Source organism: Lipotes vexillifer, unplaced genomic scaffold (genome assembly GCF_000442215.2).
Source record: "Lipotes vexillifer unplaced genomic scaffold, Lipotes_vexillifer_v1.1 scaffold63, whole genome shotgun sequence".
NCBI classification, from domain to species: Eukaryota; Metazoa; Chordata; class Mammalia; order Artiodactyla; family Lipotidae; genus Lipotes; species Lipotes vexillifer.
The window spans coordinates 62,576-81,772 of NW_006784492.1; the positions used below are offsets into that span (position 1 = coordinate 62,576).

The 19,197-nt window shown below is 45.9% G+C and overlaps 1 protein-coding gene across 1 annotated transcript in view; it reads left to right on the forward strand.

Moving 5' to 3' along the window:
• The window catches only part of HTT (huntingtin), a 161,906-nt gene that overhangs the window by 42,752 nt on the left and 99,957 nt on the right, over positions 1-19,197 (forward strand). The window contains exons 5-10 of the mRNA XM_007456892.1: positions 2,148-2,268; positions 6,713-6,772; positions 7,146-7,225; positions 8,890-9,028; positions 14,982-15,123; positions 15,846-16,024. Of these exons, the coding sequence (XP_007456954.1) occupies positions 2,148-2,268; positions 6,713-6,772; positions 7,146-7,225; positions 8,890-9,028; positions 14,982-15,123; positions 15,846-16,024 (721 nt within the window). The remainder of the gene's footprint in view (positions 1-2,147; positions 2,269-6,712; positions 6,773-7,145; positions 7,226-8,889; positions 9,029-14,981; positions 15,124-15,845; positions 16,025-19,197) is intronic.

Sequence of the window (19,197 nt, forward strand, 5' to 3'; positions counted from 1 at the left end):
CGCGCGGTTGGTTGAATCTGTGGTTTCCAACCTGCAGATAATTTATACTCGGGTTTTTGACTTTGTGGAGGGTCGGCGCCTCTAGCCCCTCCAAACTATCGATATAGGTTGTATCAATATTAAAAGGATAGTAAAGGAATATTATGAACTTCAGTAACTTAGATGAAATGGACAGTTTCTTGAAAGACGAACTTCTAAAGCTCTCTCAAAGAGAAATAGATAACCTGGTTAGCCCTGTATCTATTTTATTAAAATCTAAAAATCAGTATTTGATTTAGTTATTGGAGACCTTTTAAGCATGGTTAGAAATGGCATATAAACCTACTTTTTTCTTTTTTTCTTTTTTAAAAATTGAGATATAATTGGCATATGACACTGAGTTTGAGGTGCACGTGTTGGTTTGATACATTTGTATAATGCACTGTGACGGCCGTAGTGTTAGCTAACACCTTTATCATGCCACATCATTATCATTTCTTTTTTTGTGTTGAGAACAGTTAAGATCTAGTCTCTTAGTAACTTTGAAGTTTAAAATACCATTTTGTTGACTATAATCACTAAGCTGTGCGTTAGATCTCCAGGTTTTATTTAAGTAAACCTACTTTTTCAACTGTGAATTTTATGGAGTCTCTATACGAATAAAATACTTCTGATGAAAATTTTGTGTTTGAATTGGGATGTGCTGTAAAAAAGATTGTTATATATCCCAGTAATTTTTTCGTATTGATTACATGTTAAAATAATGTTTTGGATATATTGGGTTAAATGAAATATATTATTAAAATTAATTTTACCTGTTTCTCTTTATTTTTGTGTCTATTAGGAAGTATGAAATTGCACTTGTAGCTCACATTCTATTTCCGTAGCACCACTTTGAGCAGCGCCTGGATGCTGTGCCAGCATCCCAGGGACCTTTCCTCTTTATTCACAGGAGTATTCCACAGAGATGAGGTCTGAAATATTGCTGAGGGGCACATTTTTTTTCTTGCTCGTACTTGTTTGTTGATCACTGCTAATGTGGTTCTTTGCTTTCTCTTAGGCTTCTGGCTCTTCTGACTCTTGGTAGGAATTGTGAGGTAGAGAGAGAGTGGGGAGGAGGCCCTTTATTTTCAGAGGACTCTAGACTGAGATGTTTCAAGAATAGCAGCTTTGTCCAGGGGCTGTATTACTGCCGGGCCATCCCTCACTGTGCTGTGAAGTCAGTTACATGCACATGGCCATGGGTCTCTCTCTCTCTTGGCTGTGTTTAGCCAATTGGATCACAACTGCCTGACAGGCTCTCTCAGTTAAACTTTTTTTTTTTTGTGGTACGCGGGCCTCTCACTGTTGTGGCCTCTCCCGTTGCGGAGCACAGGCTCTGGACGTGCAGGTTCAGCGGCCGTGGCTGGCGGGCCCAGCCGCTCCGCGGCATGTGGGATCTTCCCGGACCGGGGCACGAACCCGTGTCCCCTGCATCGGCAGGCGGACTCTCAACCACTGCGCCACCAGGGAAGCCCTCAGTTAAACTTTTAAAAGTCATTTACAAGCATCGCCTAGATTCCAGTTCTTGGGACTGATGGAGCAACAAAAACACAGCCTGGCCATGATCATGTTGAGTTTGGAACATATTGAAAGCAAGATGAAAAAGGAGTAAAGGAGTGATATTGGTATATTGATTTTCTAGGTTCTGAGAATATTGTAAGAGTAGGAGTAACTTGTCGGCAGAGGGCAGATGCTATCTGAGATTTAAGTATCTGAAGCCGTGTCTTTTTCTTTTTTTGAATTGAGTTAAAGTACATACAAAGGCAGTGTCTTTTTAAGGTTTTTTGACTAAAACTCAAACAAAATAAGATTGTCTTGCAAGTACACTTCTATTTTTAAGAAATTCTTAAATTTTAGAATAGTTTTAGATTTACAGAACAATTACAAAGATAGTATAGAGTGTTCCCATAAACTCCACATGCAGTTACCCAAATTATTAGCATCTTACATTACTGTGGTGCAATTTTCACAATGAACGACTCAATATTGGTATACTGTTAGCCTTAATTTTTATGTAATGTCCTTTTTCTGTTCCAGAATCCCACATAGGATACCAGAAACGTTTCGTCGTCATGTCTTCTGAGGTTCCTTTTGGCCGTGACAGTCTCTCTTCTTTTTTTACTTAGAAATTCTCCAGAATTTCAGAAACTTCTGGGCATCGCTATGGAACTTTTTCTGCTGTGCAGTGATGACGCAGAGTCAGATGTCAGGATGGTGGCTGACGAGTGCCTCAACAAAGTCATAAAAGTAAGAGCCCTGTGGACCGTGTTCTACGAGCTGTGACCGTTGTAGCTAAGAGAAGAAACCATGACTTAGGGTTCTTTTGTTTTGAGTAGCAAAGCCCCTTAGGACGTCTGCACTGTTTCCATTTATGGTGTGTGGTTTGGAGGCTCTCTGCTGTGTGCCAGCGTGCCGGCTGCACCTGCCCCATCAGCAGCGTGCCGGCTGCACCTGCCCCATCAGAGGGAGTGGGTTTGCCCTCGTACCTGCGCAGGGCATAGGTCAGGGGTGGGCGCTGATGGTGGCCACTGGGTGCTCTTGGGGAAAACATCACTTTGTTGAGAAACCATGAGGCCTTGAAAGGCAGGGGGATGGGGAGTGGGATCCGCTTTTGGTGTCTTTGTCTCCTAAGACCTGGGTCAGGCAGTACTGTTTGCAGGTAAAGACGTGCCTTCTCTGGTAGCTGTGCTGGAGTTAGTGTGACATGACTGGAGAGTTAGGAGTTCCCAGAAAAAGTTGATGAAGCCAGAAAGCCAGAGCTACCTGGGTGGTAGGTGAGGTAAGGAGAGGGCGGGGGACACCTGTCCTCTTCGCTTACTGCTTCCCGGTGCAGCGTTAGTACCCAAGACCACTGTAGCTTTAATCCACTTTTCCCTTTTTTTGTTTTCTGCTGCCATTGAAGATAAAGTCTTTCTTCCATAATTCTTACAGTGTTGGAAAACAATCCTTGTGTTTCTCATTCTGCCATTCTCCTAGTTTGTATCCTCAACCACCCTGGGCACCTTCTTCCAGGTCACCTTTGAGTGTGTGAACGAGCCTTTTGAATTTTGTGTCTAAGCTCATATATTGTTCCCACCATAGGCTAACCAGTGCCGAGGAAGGTTCGCTGACACAGTTCTTGATGCTTTCTCCAAAAACGATTTCTTGGTAATGGTTAAGGAGAAAATGTATCTTGTTCCTTTCTCTGCAAGGAATCCCTGCTTATTGGATCTTTCCAGTTTTTCCTGATTTTTCCCTTACTGTTTTGAGTTCCACCCCTGAAATTTAGATAAGGCCACATCTTTTTATTTTCCTTGAAGGCTCTCTTCCTAGTAATACTTACTTGGCCAGATGAACCAAGAACTCCACCCTAACATAGGTTAGTTGAATATTTCCCTCCTTATTAGGATCTTGAAAACCAAAACTGTTCTTTGGAGTCTCCCCAAGGGCTTTCTCTGGAGAGTGGTCACACTTTACATTGGCCAAGAAATTGTCCTTCACTTTTCTGTCGTGGGTCCAGCTTCCTCGGGAAGACGGTCACCCTTTACTCCTGTGTTAAGGAGGTGGGGCACAAGGAGGTTCTGAAGTGAAGGAGGCCTGCGCTTGAACCTGGCCTCTGCTGCCCACTCGCTGAGCAGCTTCGGGAGATGTACCTCATTCTGCGAGCCTCGGTCTCATTAACCATAGAGGGAATCGGACACGGTTTTGTGGTGTGCGTGAGTGTGAGGATCGAGTGCAGTGACGTGCGTGACGGGTTAGCGTCATCCTGCCCCTGGCTGGGCCTCGGAGTGGCAAGGGGTACTCTTACAGTGAGATTCCTGCTTCCTTAACCAGAGAAGCCAAGGGGCACGCCAGAGCCCCGCTGCTCCCCGCTTTCTGGCATGTGGATCTGTGGGCCACGCTCTCTGTGCTCGGGCGCCAGCTTCCCTGCAGGCACAGGGTTCTGGCTTCTCCATTGGGAGTTGCCTGGTGGTCTCCCTCCACCTGCATTTCACGTCTCCACGCACCTCCCCCTCCCCCCGCCCCCGCAGTGCTGTAGTGGCCACGACCATTTGACCTTGTTCTCTGCCCGGCAGTGTGTGGGTACCACTCAGGTGTGATGGGTCCACAGCACGTTTGGAGGTGGACTTTTTCACTTATACTTGCTTTTCTCTAGGCCTCAACATCCTTGCTGCTTTTTTTTATTCCCACTGGCAGGACCAGACTAGGCTTTTCCTGATATTTCCGTTCTTGAACTCTGATCCTTAGAATCAGGAAGCCTAAAGAAGTCACCACAGGTTGCCTTGTCATGACAAGAACAGGTGAGGAGGGGAGAGAGGACAGCTTGACCCCAAACAGACAAAGAAGGTGGTCATTTTACATGGAGGCACATGCTGCAGAGGGAGACCTGCTTCTGTAACTGCCGTCCAACTAGCCTGGTGTGTGTGTTTGGGGGCTTGGGCCATGGCCTGGTCAGAGCCCTGGGTGCTGGCTTCTCTTCCTGGCCACCTCCCTACTGCCTTCCTATTTCCTCCGCCTTGTTTCTGGCCTCCCAGTGCAGAGGTTCCAACTTCTCACGTTGCGCCCCTGAGCGTAAGACGAGGCCAGTCTCTCAGAACCTCTTCTTTCTGCTTAAAGTCGGACATCCCGGGCTTTGGCTGTGCTCTGATGTCTGCTTCCTCAGATGCGCTGGTCTTCAAGGCCAGCAGGCTGGGGGTGGGGTCAGGGTCTGGCTGACGTGCTCTCACGGTGGCAGAGGAAGGACAGGCTCGGGAGAACTTGGATGGCCCTAGGCCCGGGTGTCAGGGGTGGACAGGAACACATGGATGGTCGCTTAGGAGTCAGGTCCTGGACTTGCGCCTTCTGTTTTTCAGAGTATCATTATATGCTTAGGATGAGGACCCAAGAAAATGGGGCATGCTCTGCTTTTCACTTGTGTAGCAAATGCACTGGGGATGTGCTTCAGCTGACAGCATGCTTCTGCCTTCAGATAATTTACAGTCTTGGGGAGGGGGAAGCATGTTTGTACAGGAATGGCTTAATGCGTGGTGTAAGTTCCGAGACATGCTGGCAACTCGTCGTGGCGGTCAGGAAGTGGAGGTGATTTCTGTCTGGCGAGTCAGAGAAGGCTTCCTGGAGGTGGTGGCTGTTAGGTGAGTGAGGAGATCAGGACCTTCTGAACCCCTGCAGACCCACCTGGGAGGGTGAACGTGTGTGCTGGCAGAGAAGGGGAGGCGTTGAGGATGCATTCAAGGGCTTTGTACTTCATTTGGTAGAGGATGAAGAAAAGGAAGAGCTCGTGAAGATCTTTAACCTGGTCAGAGGAGCGCTTTATTTAGGAAGAGTAGCCTGGGGATGCCGTGTAGCCTACCTTGGAGTGGAGAAAGACTGTGCACCCAGAATCCCTGCGGGAGGCTGAGTAACCCGGGGAGGAGAGATGGGGGCCTTGAACCAGGGCGGCCTGTGAGGCACAGGGGGCCGTCACGGGCTGGACTTGGCTGCTGTGTGTGTTCGCCTCAGTGTGAAGGTGGGGTCAGGAGCCGGGAGGGGTCAGATGGCACCTTCCCATCACCCATGACTGTGAGGGCCCATTCAGTGCTGTTCCAGGGGCTTGAGGTGTACGTTCCTCCTGTAATAAAATAGGTTTGATATCGGTTTATAAAACATTTATAAAGTAAAACAAAACTTTGATATGCCTTCTGGTTTTATTGGCAAAGTAGTGCTTTAATATGTTTGTGCATTTTGGTGTGCTCATTTAAGGAATTTCAGTACACACTGAAACAGCAGAATTAGGATTTTAAAATTTCTGAGACATCATTTGGAACCTCCCAGAAAGTGACCCTGGTTTGATTCTCAAGCTTGCTGAACCTCCGTGAGTTTTACTAAGACCAGCTTGGTTTATAGACATCACATGCTGTACGTCTTAGGAAAGGAGGAGGGCTTTTCTATGGAGGCTTTGTTACGTCTTTCTGCTCTTCTTGTGGACGAGACATTGGCAGTACTGTTTTGGAAGAGAGGGTTCCCACGGCTGAGAGCAGGGCACAGAAGTCTCTCCCTTCTGTCTTGAGAAGCCGCCTTCCACGTGGACTTTGTGTCACTGGCGGTGGTTGCCATCAACCATTCTTACTGGGTTGAAATTGGCTGTGTGGCCATTTTTTGGTTTGGCCCATAAGTGAGCAGAAGGGTCAAGAAATGGCTCTGAGGAGCCTGTGGTTCCAGCAGGTTCAGAGCGTTGCTGCTCCCTGGGGAGCACCCGTGCATCACTGGTGGACCAGACCTTTGGAAAGGACTTGGGCTTCTGCGTGGAGAGGAGTATTCCCACGCCAGAGCTAGGGGCTCTGATCTGGGATGTCCACCCACCGCCCTGCTGGCCCTGCAGACTCCAGGGCATTGCTAATGTTGGATCGTCCAACAGAATGTGCTTTAATTGAATGCAAGAGCTTTAGAATGAGTTTGAACTAGCTACCGTTTAATTTTGATTGTGTAGTATTTGATTGTAATGAAAGTTAAATTTTTTCCTTCCATTTTTAAAATTAAAGTGAATGACCTGTATCTAGTCTGTTTGGTAACTTCCTGCATACATATGCTTCTTTCTTAAAGAATAGGTTCTTAGTTTAGTTGCTATTATATTCTACTTTGCCCCAAAATTGAAATTTTAGCTGCCTTTTAGCTTTCTTTAGAATTGCTAGTAGAATGTGTCTTCTGTGAACAAATCTCTTGTATTTTGTTGTAGGCTTTGATGGATTCTAATCTTCCGAGGTTACAGTTAGAACTCTATAAGGAAATTAAAAAGGTAGGCGTTTGTTTTCCATCGTTGAAAAAGTGCTACTGACTCACTGTATCGAGCAGTGTATGTGAAATTTTGTCTTTGATAAGGAAATAAATGCCGTTTGGTAAAGTAGACTTTATTGTTTTACTTTTCTTCAAAAGGTTGCTCTTCATTATTTATTAGATGGGATGGGAACTAAAATGGTAGTTTAAAAAAATAATCTTTATAATTGCATCCCATTAGACCTTAACATTTCAAAAGTAGTCACACATTTAAATGGCCTTTTCTCTGAAAATAGAAATGAGCAATGAAAGAAATGCTTTTGTTTATTTGAAGTCCTCTTGTGACTCGTGTCTGCGACTCTTAAATGTAACACGCTGCTTCTTAAATCCCTCAGAACGGCGCTCCTCGGAGCCTGCGCGCTGCCCTGTGGAGGTTTGCCGAGCTGGCTCACCTCGTTCGGCCTCAGAAATGCAGGTAAAGTGGGCACTCTGGGTTATTACTATTATTATTATTTTGGGTGGGGGGCCAGCTGCGGTGGATTCTTGCCACCTTGGCTCAAATGTCATTTCTCTAAGGGTCTTCCCTGCCCACTCTGTCTGAAGCTGCCCACCTCTGCCTCTCCAGCTGCAGTACAGGTTGTCCTCATCCTTTTCCTCCGTAAAACTTACAGCTCTCAGGAATACTGTCGCACACTTCATCAGCGTGCTTGTTCGTTTTCTATCCCACCCTCCCCCGAGAGCTGTAGGAGATGTACGTCTCAGGACAGTGGGGGCATCCCTGTCTGGTCCCTGCTGCAGCCCAACACTGATAACGGCGTCTGCACGTGGTACTTGCCGAAAAGATACTTGCCAGGTGGTTGAAGGTTGAGTAGTACCTCATTGTTGCTTACTCTAGGGATTATAGGAAACTATGCCTTTGTCTGTTACGTGGATTAAAAATATGAGTGTTAAACCGTGAATAAAGTTTTGACTGATTGAACCAGTTGTATCTTAATGGATTGAAAAACAAAAGAAGGGCCACAGTTTTCAACTCCTTCCTTCTCTCCTTCACTGGCAAGACGTGCTGACATCCATGGAGCCCTTGGCTCTGCCCGAGGAACTGGTGGAGTGGCAGAAACCCTCTCTTTTAATATGAAACAGTGATTTATTCCACTGAGCCTGACTGTAATGAGTCCTACATGATTGCAGACATACAGTCACTAGGGAAATTTCTCTTTATATAACCTTTTTCTTTTACTATCCTTGTTTTGAAAACTTTGTTATATTTCTGAAGCAACACATCCCCAGTTCTCCACATAGAAGCCAAAGTGACCTCAAAAAACTATGATTGGGTCATGTCATTCCTTTACTTAAACTCTTTACTCATTTCCCAGAGCTGTTCAGATAAATCCAGACTCCTTACCAAGGCCCAGGGAGATCTGGCCCCCAGTGGCCCCCGTCACCTCAGACGCTCTGTTGACTCATTGGCCTGACTTCTTTGAAAAGTTGGGCATGTCTTCCTTCTGATGTCTGGTTTGTTTTCCCTTGGGTCATCTCCTTAGAAGGGCCCGCCTCCCTCCCTGTACAGTCCCAGGGGTACACCTGCTTGCTGCCCGTCTCTGCCACTAGAGGACGCCGCCGTCGCCACCAAGTGCTTGTCCTGTGGCTTCGGCTTATCTGCCCTGTGACTGCTACTCTCCAGTCCTGCGTGGTCTGCTGCTTCTCTGTAGAGGGCCAGGCTTCTCTCTAAGGCCTTACTAAGTTTCAATGCTTAGAAAAAATTTTGTAATGCTCCCTTTTCAAGAAAGCTTTATTCTTATTTCTTAATTTATTTTTTAAATGGTGTTTTCTTATATTATCTGTTATTTTCTAATTTTAAATCTGATTATTTTAATAACTATTATAATTTACTGCAAAGAATTTTTAAAACAAGCTTTTGAGAGTCGTGTGTGTGACTAGAGGAGAAACGAAGGATGAGAGCCTCCCAGCATTTGGGCTTCATCTGCCTTTAGTCTTCTAGCAGAGGTTTGTTTACCTTCCAGGAAGGACTCTTTTGCATGTAAAAACTGGTTTTTCCCTAACAGACGCTGAACTAATCGCTTGTGTTTCTCATTAAGGTAGGCCCTGGAAGAGTAATTAGTGTCCCTCTCACATGTGCAGGCCTTACTTGGTAAACCTTTTGCCTTGCCTGACGCGCACAAGCAAGAGACCCGAGGAGTCTGTCCAGGAGACCTTGGCTGCAGCTGTCCCTAAGATTATGGCTTCTTTTGGCAATTTTGCAAACGACAATGAAATTAAGGTATGATTGCTGCCTCAAGTCACAAGCGTGGAAGTTGGGCTTCTGCACAGGCAGGCATTTGAGAGTACTTCTCGAGTTAGGCTGCGCTTCATAATTTAGATTAAAACCTTTTGAGCTCTTTGGAGGCACACTGAGAGTTTCTTTCCACTTCTGCTTTCTTCACTGTGGGGTGAAAAGAGGAATAGGGAGATGGTTTATAGATGGAAAATCAAAAGGCATTTTGCCAAAACAGACTGTTTTGGGGGTATAAGATTGACTGCTTAGCCTGGCTGAAGAAAGGCTACTGTCCCTGGACTGCAGGCAGGAGAAAGCTCACCGATGATGCCTTGTGCATACGAGTGCCCTGCGGCCGTTGGGAACCACTTAACTTCCTGTTTTTTTTTTGCCCCAGCCAGCAACCTTCAAACTCTCTTTAGTGTTTTGTCTGTAATGTCCAGAAATCATGACCCTGTCACATGGTCTGAGGATTACAGATTCTTTTTTTTTTTTCGGTACACGGGCCTCTCACTGTCGTGGCCTCTCCCGTTGCGGAGCACAGGCTCCGGATGCGCAGGCTCAGCGGCCATGGCTCACAGGCCCAGCTGCTCCGCGGCATGTGGGATCCTCCCAGACCGGGGCACGAACCTGTGTCTCCTGCATCAGCAGGCGGACTCTCAACCACTGCGCCACCAGGGAAGCCCCGATTACAGATTCTTGACTTCCTCCTTTTAGTGGGTCAGTCCCGTGTGAGTGTTTTCCTTGGTATTTCCCTCCACATTTCTAAGTAACTTGCTTATACTGCTGGTTTTGGATTTTTTTATTTTTTACAATGGAAAAGATGAATTCAACTCTAACCCTTCTTCCCTCTTTTTACTACAGTTATATCAGTATTCAGTGTGTACATTATTATACCTAAGTAAATAGTCACAGCTAGTTATGTTCTGTGCCGTGGTTATGTTTCTGTGTATAACTTTTTGGTATTTCTGGAGTCAGTAATTGCCTCTTTTTCATTTGCTTATTATTCTTTGGCAATTTCCGTCTTCTCACAACCTCCCACCAGCGCTGTGTGTCTCAGTTCAGTTGTGCACATGATGAGTAGTTTCCTGGACCCGTTTCCTCCACTGGGGTCGTCCTGGGCTCTGCAGCTGCTGCTCCAGCCTGGTCAGGGCGCCCCTTAGGTCTGTCGCACAGTCATGTCTTGGCTCCCCTGTCCGATGCCTGATTCCTGGCTGCCATGTTTTTGTCTCTCTAGGCTTACTCCTGGAGAGGGGGCTTCCTGATAAAGGATGACTGGCAAGTAAATCGTTTGAGATTCTGCATTAGTGAAAATGCCTTGATTTCTCCCTCACGCTTGGCTGGGCGTAGAGTTCTGGGGTGGAAATCGTCTTCCCTTAGGAATGTACAGGCTTTGCCCCTTTGTCTCATAGTCTCCAGCGGGGCATCCGAGAAGTTGAATGACCTGATCTCTTAGCCTCTGAATGTGTCCTTCTCTAGAAGGTTTTTACTCTTGTGTAGGGGGGGAGTGCTGGGTGCTTGATAGACCTTTTAATTTGGAACGTTCTAGCCTTCAGTTCTGGGAGATGTCCTTATATTTCTCTGACAGTTTCCCCCCTTTATTTTCTCTGTGCTGTCTTTCTGAAATTTGTTAGTTAGCTGTTGGTCCTCTTGGACTGATGCACATTTGTATTATCTTTTGTTTCTATTTTCCATTTCTCTTTTCTGTACTTTTCTAGGAGATGTCCACCTCAAACTCTTCTCTGGAATTTTTGTTCCTGCTGTGTTATTAATTTCTGAGAGCTTTCTCGTGTTCAGAATGTTCATGTTTTCTGGCACCCTCTTCTTGTTTCATGAATACACTCTCTTATCTTTCTGAGGATACTATTATAGTTTCTTGACAGCTTCCTTTGACCTCCACGTTGTCTGTTTCTTCTTACTTCCTCTGTTCTGTTTCCTGTATTTCTCTTTTATGTCAGCAGTTGTTTGCATAGATTTGAGTGAGCCCCTAAAAAGCTTATTGGAAGCAAGTGTGTGGCAAGCTTTGTCCCCTGGTGGACTTCCTCAGGTAATGGGTAGTGAACCAGCTTTTCCAATGCGGGTCTTTAAATGTCAGTGTCAGTAAGTCTTTTCCTCTTGGGCCAGTCAATATCTCTAAAGAAAAATCCCTCATTCTCCTGCTTGGAGGCATCAGCCCAGCTGCATTTGTCCTGGGACCCTTGGATGGAAGGGTGCTAACAGTCTCACTGGTCAGAATGCAGGCTTCTTCTTCTTCTTTTTTTTTTTTTTAATTTTATTTATTTATTTATTTATTTATGGCTGTGTTGGGTCTTCGTTTCTGTGCGAGGGCTTTCTCTAGTTGCGGCAAGTGGGGGCCACTCTTCATCGCGGTGCGCGGGCCTCTCACTATCGCGGTCTCTCTTGTTGCGGAGCACAGGCTCCAGACGCGCAGGCTCAGTAATTGTGGCTCACGGACCCAGTTGCTCCGTGGCATGTGGGATCTTCCCAGACCAGGGCTCAAACCCGTGTCCCCTGCATCGGCAGGCAGACTCTCAACCACTGCGCCACCAGGGAAGCCCCAGACTTCTCCTTAATTTCTGTTTTCTGTCTGTGCCTCGTGTCTGTCCTCAGCTGTGGCAGCATCTCTGGGGATTCCCTGTCTCTGTGGGAGATGGGGAAGTGAAGACCACATCCTGGGCTGCCTGGGTGGGAGAGGGGCTTGGCAGTTTCCCCAAGGAGCTGTTAGATGAGCTCCTGTTTGGTCCCCACATCCGCGCCACTTTCAGATGTCTCTGGGACTCTTAAGCCTGAGCTTTTCTTGGATTTCTGTGGCCTGAGTGAGCTTTGCCTTTGGCTGGTGGCTTTCAGCCCTTCTCCCCGGCTCCCAAAAGGCTGGCGTGGGGACTGCTGCCTGAGGGCTGCAAATCAGTCCATTGCCACTTGTTTACTTTCTAGCTTCCAGAATTTGCTAATGCCTCTAGTCTGCCCTTGTCCCTGTTCTGTTCTTTTTGTCCTTGTAAGTTTCAGCTTTTTAAACCTTGTACATGGGATTCTGGGGTGTCTGGGAAGTAGAGGTTCACGTGTCCAGTACAGCATGTTTGATCAGAAGTTTCCTAACAGGAGCCCTGCTGTGTTATTCTCAGGGTTGCCTGTTAAATATTGAGACTCCCGAGCCTTTTATTTGACTGGTGTATCATGTACATACAAGAAGCATGTAAATCATACATGTACTCCTTGATGAGTGGTCACAAAGCGAATCTGCCCTCGCGGCCACTGCCTAGGTCTGGACATACGGAGTATTACCGGCACCCGGGAGCCTCCGCCCCCCTCTCCCTGTCACTACTCCCTCCTTCCTCCACAGGGCTGATCACTGACCTGGCTTTTAATGCCAGAGGGTCTGTTTTTAAATTGTAAATATGTAGGACCATACAGTATGTGTTCTTTTCGTCTGGTTTCTTTTGCTCAGCACTAAGCTCGTGAGATTCTCCCATGTCACTGCGTGTGTCACTAGGTCCTGCGGTTTTTCGGAGCTGTGTAGCGTTCCCTTGGATGAATGTGCTTCAGCTCATCATTTTACTGCAGCTGGACCTTGGGTCGTTTGTAGTATTGACTGTCGCGAGCTTTGTTGCTGTGCCTGTCCTTGTACGTGTCTCTTGGAGCACAGGTTGTGATAGCTAGAAACGGAGATTGTGGGGTGTGTCTATGTCACCTTTGGTAGATGCCTCCAAACAGCTTTTCTCAGTGGCTGCACGAGCTTACACCTCATCAGTGGTGTGTGCGAAGTCCAGCAGCTCCCTGGCCTCGCAGAATTGGAATTTTGGTCATTTTAAGTTTAGCTGTCTGCTGAGTGTGTTCTGGAGTCACAGTTTGGTTTAATTTCCATTTCCACTCCCTAAGTACTCTTGACCCTGAAGTGGAATGAAGTCCTCTTAAATATATGTCCTGCCTGCGTTTAGAGACGTGGAGCTATCTGCCCTGTAGTCTAGCGCACTTCCTCCTCTTAAGAGAAGAGCTTTTAAGGATGGTCTAGGTAACCTCCGGCCAGCAGCCTGCTACAGGGCGTTCTCGGGATTGTGGGACTTAGACCCAAGAAAGCCCCCTCGAGCTCTCGTTGCATTTTACTATTATTCCAAACTTTAAGTTCACCATGGGCTGACTCTTCATAGTAATGTTTAGCTTTCGTTCTGCTTAGAAGTTTGGACTAATATAGGATGATTCTTTACTTACTGTTTCAGTGATGTGTGTGTGTGTGTGTGTGTGTGTGTGTGTGTGTGTGTGTGTGTGTTCTCACTCAAAGGAGTTCTTTAAAATGTATCTTTCCTTGAAGCTAAAAAAGTTTGTCAGAGATAAGTTGAGTGGTTTTTCCGGGTATTGTCTGGGGAGAAACTGGAGGCCACAATCTACTAGGGGTGTCCTGTGGCCGGGGGTCTGGTCCTCCACCTCTCTGGTTCCAGAGGTCTAATCTGTGAATTCACTGAGCGTTGATGAGCCTCTGAGAAACAGTTTATACCAATACACAGTTAGGGAGAAGCTTGTTTAAGTCAGATGCCAGGCTGTTAATTGGCTGCTCTTGTGCTGGTGGTTAGACTCCCTGGTAGGGCCCCAGTGGTGTCCCTGACTTGCCCAGCGAGGCTCCGTACACGCCCAGCAGCAACTGGGCCAAGTCATTGCTCCGAGCATAGCTTAGAATGATGGGAAAGAGACGTTCTTAAGTGACATAGTCACCAAACTTCTGCAACTGGATGGTCACCCCCTTTCATTCTTTGGATATTTTTGTGAAGACTTAAACGGTCATCGTTAGCACTATAGCACCCCTACAATTATAGCACCCCTCCTTTGGGTTTTCTTGGAGGCACGGTAACAAGTCTTATTCTCTGAATTCTTAGGAAAATAGCTGTGAGGAGTGTGTGGTCTCAGCTCAGTTATGTTGCACACGTTTTCCAGACCTGAGACTGTCTCTTGGTGGCATTAGCAGCACATTTACAAGCCGTCGTTTAGGCTGGGACCTTGCTGTGATTGGCTAGCACTCTTCTCCTGTGGGTTTTTTTGTTTGTTTGTTTTTTACTGCATTTATTTTACCTTTTTTTTTTTTTTTTTTTTTTTTTTTTTTTGTTCTCAGGTTAAAAAGTTGAGTGAACAAAATCATTCCAGTCCTCAATTTAAAGTTTGGGATATAATACAGTGATTTTCTAAAGTAAAGTAAATTATATTCTATTAGAATAAATAATATCAGACTGGATTACCCAAATGAAATATGAAAATAATAAAACAAGAGCATGGCAACTATCCAAACATTTTAGGAAAAAAATTGAAATGAGAATGAAATAAAAGCACATAGCATGTAAAAAAAACAAAAAGGTCATCTCAGAATAGGGATGTAGATGCTGAGCAAGTCCCTACTCAGTCTATAAGGAAATAAATCGACTACATATTTGCAAACTGCTCTGAAATATCCCAGATTTGGTGTGCTTCCTTTCAGCTCTAGGAAGGTCTCAAATTGTTAATGCTTTATACTCTGCAAAAATTTGGAGCAAGTTATGCTTTTTGAAATACATGATGGTTTCTTTTTCTTTTTAATAAATTTATTTATTTTATTTAATTTATCTTTGGCTGCGTTGGGTCTTTGTTGCTGCGTGCGGGCTTTCTCTAGTTGCAGCGAGCAGGGGCTACTCTTCATTGCGGTGTGCAGGCTTCTCATTGCAGTGGCTTCTCTTGTTATGGAGTGTGGGCTTTAGGCACGTAGGCTTCAGGCTTCAGTAGTTGTGGCTCACAGGCTCAGTAGTTGTGGCTCGTTGGCTCTAGAGCGCAGGCTCAGTAGTTGTGGCGCATGGGCTTAGTTGTTCCGCGGCATGTGGGATCTTTCCGGACCAGGGCTCGAACCCTGCATTGGCAGGCGGATTCTTAACCACTGCACCAGGGAAGCCCATGATGCGTTTCACAGGAGCTTCGTCTTCTGTCTACTTGGACTTTGCTTCCACAGGTTCTGTTAAAGGCTTTCATAGCGAATCTGAAGTCCAGCTCTCCTACCGTGCGGCGGACAGCAGCCGGCTCGGCGGTGAGCATCTGCCAGCACTCCAGGAGGACACAGTACTTTTACAGCTGGCTGCTCAGTGTGCTCTTAGGTAAGGCGCAGGCCTGTTAGTGATTCTCCCCGTGGCGGGGTGGTCACTAGTGTTTACTTGAGATAGGCCTTTGAAATTCTTTAAAATCAGGCAGCCCCTCGGCTTCTGGACCGGGCCCTTTAGCCCTGGCCGGCTGGTAAATGTGAACGAGCCCCCGTGGGGTCTCAGTGAGGGTTCTGAGAAGGCTCCTCCCCCTCGGTACAGCGGTGCGGATGCGGCCGGGCCCTCAGACACCTGGCGGGGCAGTGGGCAGGAGCCTTCCCGGGCCTGGCCCTCTGGGCAGCACCACCGTACCACCTCTGCGGAGGCCCCGAGTGCAGGGAGTCCTCGTGGCCGGAAACTGAGGCTCAGGTCCCTGTGAGGAGCCTCTCTGGAGGGGTGTAGGCCTGGTGAAGGCTTCTCCTCTACTGGGGGCAATTGTGGAAATCTGTGCTGGCAGGTGCTGCCGGGAGCATGCAGACAGTCGATGTGAAAGAGCTGCGTGGCTTTCAGAGGCAGTGAAACTCACTCACTGCAGGGCCTCGCTGAGCTGAGGCTTTAAATGTTGCCCCTTAGAGCCAATCCTGGATTTTGGCCGCTACCATGATGTTTGTGCCATCTGTTTCCCTCCCGGCCAGCCTCATGATAGGGTTCTGCTTTGGATCTCTTCTTGTTAACAAAGGAAGCCACAAGTCTCCCAGCAGCGAATCCGATGTGACAGAATCTTGTTGCTGCCTTTGTAGGTTTGCTGGTTCCCGTGGAGGAGGAACGCTCCGCCCTTCTGATTCTCGGAGTGCTGCTCACACTGAGGTATTTGGTGCCCTTGCTGCAGCAGCAGGTCAAGGACACGAGCCTGAAAGGCAGCTTTGGGGTGACACGGAAAGAGATGGAGGTCTCCCCCTCGACGGAGCAGCTTGTCCAGGTGGGCGCCCCTCGCTTTACTCTAGTGCTTGTGCGCACGCGACCCACGTTCGGAGACTCAGCTAATTTGGAAGAGAAGTGGCAGAGCCGAGGCTTAAGAGCATGCACTCTGGAGCCAGACCCCGTGGTTCAGGTCCTAGGTCATGACCCCGGCTACTCCGCCTGTGTGTGGTAGTGATGTCAGATAAAAATGAAGGCGTCCCTTTACAAGGTCACCGAGCGTACTGTTTACGTGGACCTGCTCGAAGCAAACCCCAACCATCGTATTATTTTACTGCAACTATTTCATATGTGTCCCTATAGATGAGGACTCTTTTTTTAAAATTTTAATGACAATGCCCTTGTCATACCTAAAAAAAAGAACACTTTCTTAACATCAAATACCCACGTATCCCCTGTCAGTTTGTTCTTCTGCTCTTTGGAATCAGTACCCAGATAAGATTGGTTGATAAGGATTGTGATTCTCTTTGATCTGATGGTTGCCTTCTATCCCTATTTTTCCCTTAGAGTTCATTTTTTGAAGAAACAGATTGTCCTGTGGAACTCCTGGCAATCTGATTTTTTATTAATTGACTCTCTGTTGTATAAATTAACATGTTTCTTTGTTGTCTGTATTTCCTGTAAGCCAATAACTGGAGCTAGAGACTTGTCAGATTTGGTGCATATTTTATAATATATGTAATGTCTGAGTTCGGTAGTACCTGTACAATATTTTAAAATAAATATTATTGGAGTTGCATGCTCAGAATTTTTTTCTGATGTTTTTTTTAAAAAAAAGGCTGCTTAGTCAAAAGTTTGGAGACCATTGGTCTAGTGGGGGAAGCAAGCAAGCAGTCACTAAATAGCAAGGAGGGGGGTGTAGGGTACTGTAGAGCCCATGGCGGGGGGCACGGGGTGTGCATGAGCAAGGTCAGGGAGGCGTGCTGGGCAGGCTGTTACGAGCTGATGCTTTTGGGTGAGTAGGATTTGAGCAGACACAGGGAGCTGGGAGAAGAGAGTTTTATAGACAGAAGCTACAGCCTCTGCCAAGTCCACAGAGTGAGAGAGTGAAAGTGTGTGGGTGAGGGTGAGCTGGATCCTGTAAAGGTCTCCAGGCTTTCTCACAGGTCAGTAGGGGTGATTGGGGAAGATGGGGCTAGAGGGATATTGAAAACTGTGTTAAACTAAGAGAGCAGTAATCCTGGGAGGATGGAGTGAAGGAGTATGGGATGTGGTGCTTAGTTAATTACAGATTTTCTTAATAGATCATGTTTCTTCAGCATGGTTAAACAACATGATACCTTGTTGCATTAGCAAGCTAGATAAGATTGTCTCTAAAACATATCTAATCTATTTTCTTTTGACTGTTGGCCATTTTGAATGAAATTATTTTGATTAAGAAGTTCAACTCAGCTAATGTAATAATAGTTTGGCTAGCTATATTTAAATAGAATTTAAAATAATCCTGAGCCTGGCTAAACTGTTAAGCAAGCGTGGGCAAAATGTAGATACTTCTAGATATGTAAGAATTCAGTTTGCTTTTCATGTGCACTTACTTTTTCCATGTATGCTTTTTGAAAAAATTATTTGAAGATGTATTCCAGCAAAATGAGAAATAGATAACAAAAAAAGAGGAAGTCCTGAAATCCAAGAAACAAAGCACCTAACCCAGGACTGTGTTAGAAGCAGTTCTAAGAGGACTGGTACCGTGTGCCGTTCAGATTAGAAACAGGGAGTCCAAGGAGCTCCCTGTGACCAGTGTTATGGTTAAGTGCTGGGAAAGAGGGAAGGCATGTGTGTATGTTAAAAGGAGGGGAGAACCAGGAAGATTTATAAAAGTAAGTTATCCAATTATGAAACAAATTAAAATGTTGAATAATTTTAAGCAAGTAAGAGATTATGATAAAAGAGAATCCATTTAACAGTTATCCTTGGGACATTCTCTTTCCAGTGACACAGGACTAGTAATAATGAAATACTTCTTTCTTTTTGGGTCCAGTCACATTAACAGGCTTTGCGGTGAAGGATGTTAATGTACACGTGATGAGACACATACTGATTTTTTCTTTTAATTGGAGTATAATTGCTTTACAATGTTGTGTTAGTGTCTGCTGTACAACGAAGTGAATCAGCTGTACGTATACATATATCCCCTCCCTCTTGCACCTCCCCCTCCCCCACATCCCCCCTATCTAGGTCATCACAGAGCACCGAGCTGAGCTCCCTGTGCTATACCGCAGGTTCCCGCTAGCTACCTGTTTTACACATGGTAGTGTACTTACGTCGGTCGTAATCTCCCAATTCATCCCACCCTCCCCTTCCTGCCCACCGTGTCCACACGTCTGTGCTCTACATCTGCGTCTCTATTCCTGCCCTGCAGATAGGTTCATCTGTACCATTTTTCTAGATTCCACATATATGCCTTAATATGCAATATGTGTTTTTCTCTTTCTGACTGACTTCGCTCTGTATGACAGATGCTCAACATCTAGGCAAAGCACATGTGATTTTAAAAGTTACATCGTAGTAAATAAATGTAACCCTTAATATAAAAGCACTCAGGTTGCTAACAGAATTTGGGAGGAGGCAGGTGAGGTGAGGGAGTGTGGGTGCTCATTTCCCCCATTTACATAGTAAGAAGTCAAGAGATTCTTTGCTCAGAGTAGACAGCTCAGAAATCACGGTGTAAAGCTGATTACCTAGAGCAGGGCTCATGGGCCAACTACTCAACTCCAGCACCGTAGCAGGAAAGCAGCCACAGACAGTACACCCACAGGTGTTCCAGTAAAACTTCATGTGCAAAAACAGATGGAGGGCCAGATTTGCCTGTGGACTGTGGTTTGCAGATCTGTGACCTAGAGTTACGGAGGTAACCGTCAGAGGACCTAAAAACAAGTCAGTCAAAGTAGCCACCTTTGAGACTTTTACTTTTCATTCTATAAACTGCTATACTGTCTTTTTAAAAAACGTATATATGACTTTTATGATATTAAAGGTAAGGCTGCCCAACTTAGCAAATAAAAATAGGGGGTACCAGTTATTTGAATTTCAGATAAATCATCAGTAATCTTGTGGTGTAAGTATGCCTGAAGTTGCATGGGACACAGTTACACTACAGAATTATTTGTTTATGTGAAATTCAGGTTTGGCTGGGTACTCTGTATATTATCTGGCATCTCTAATTAAAGGGAAAAA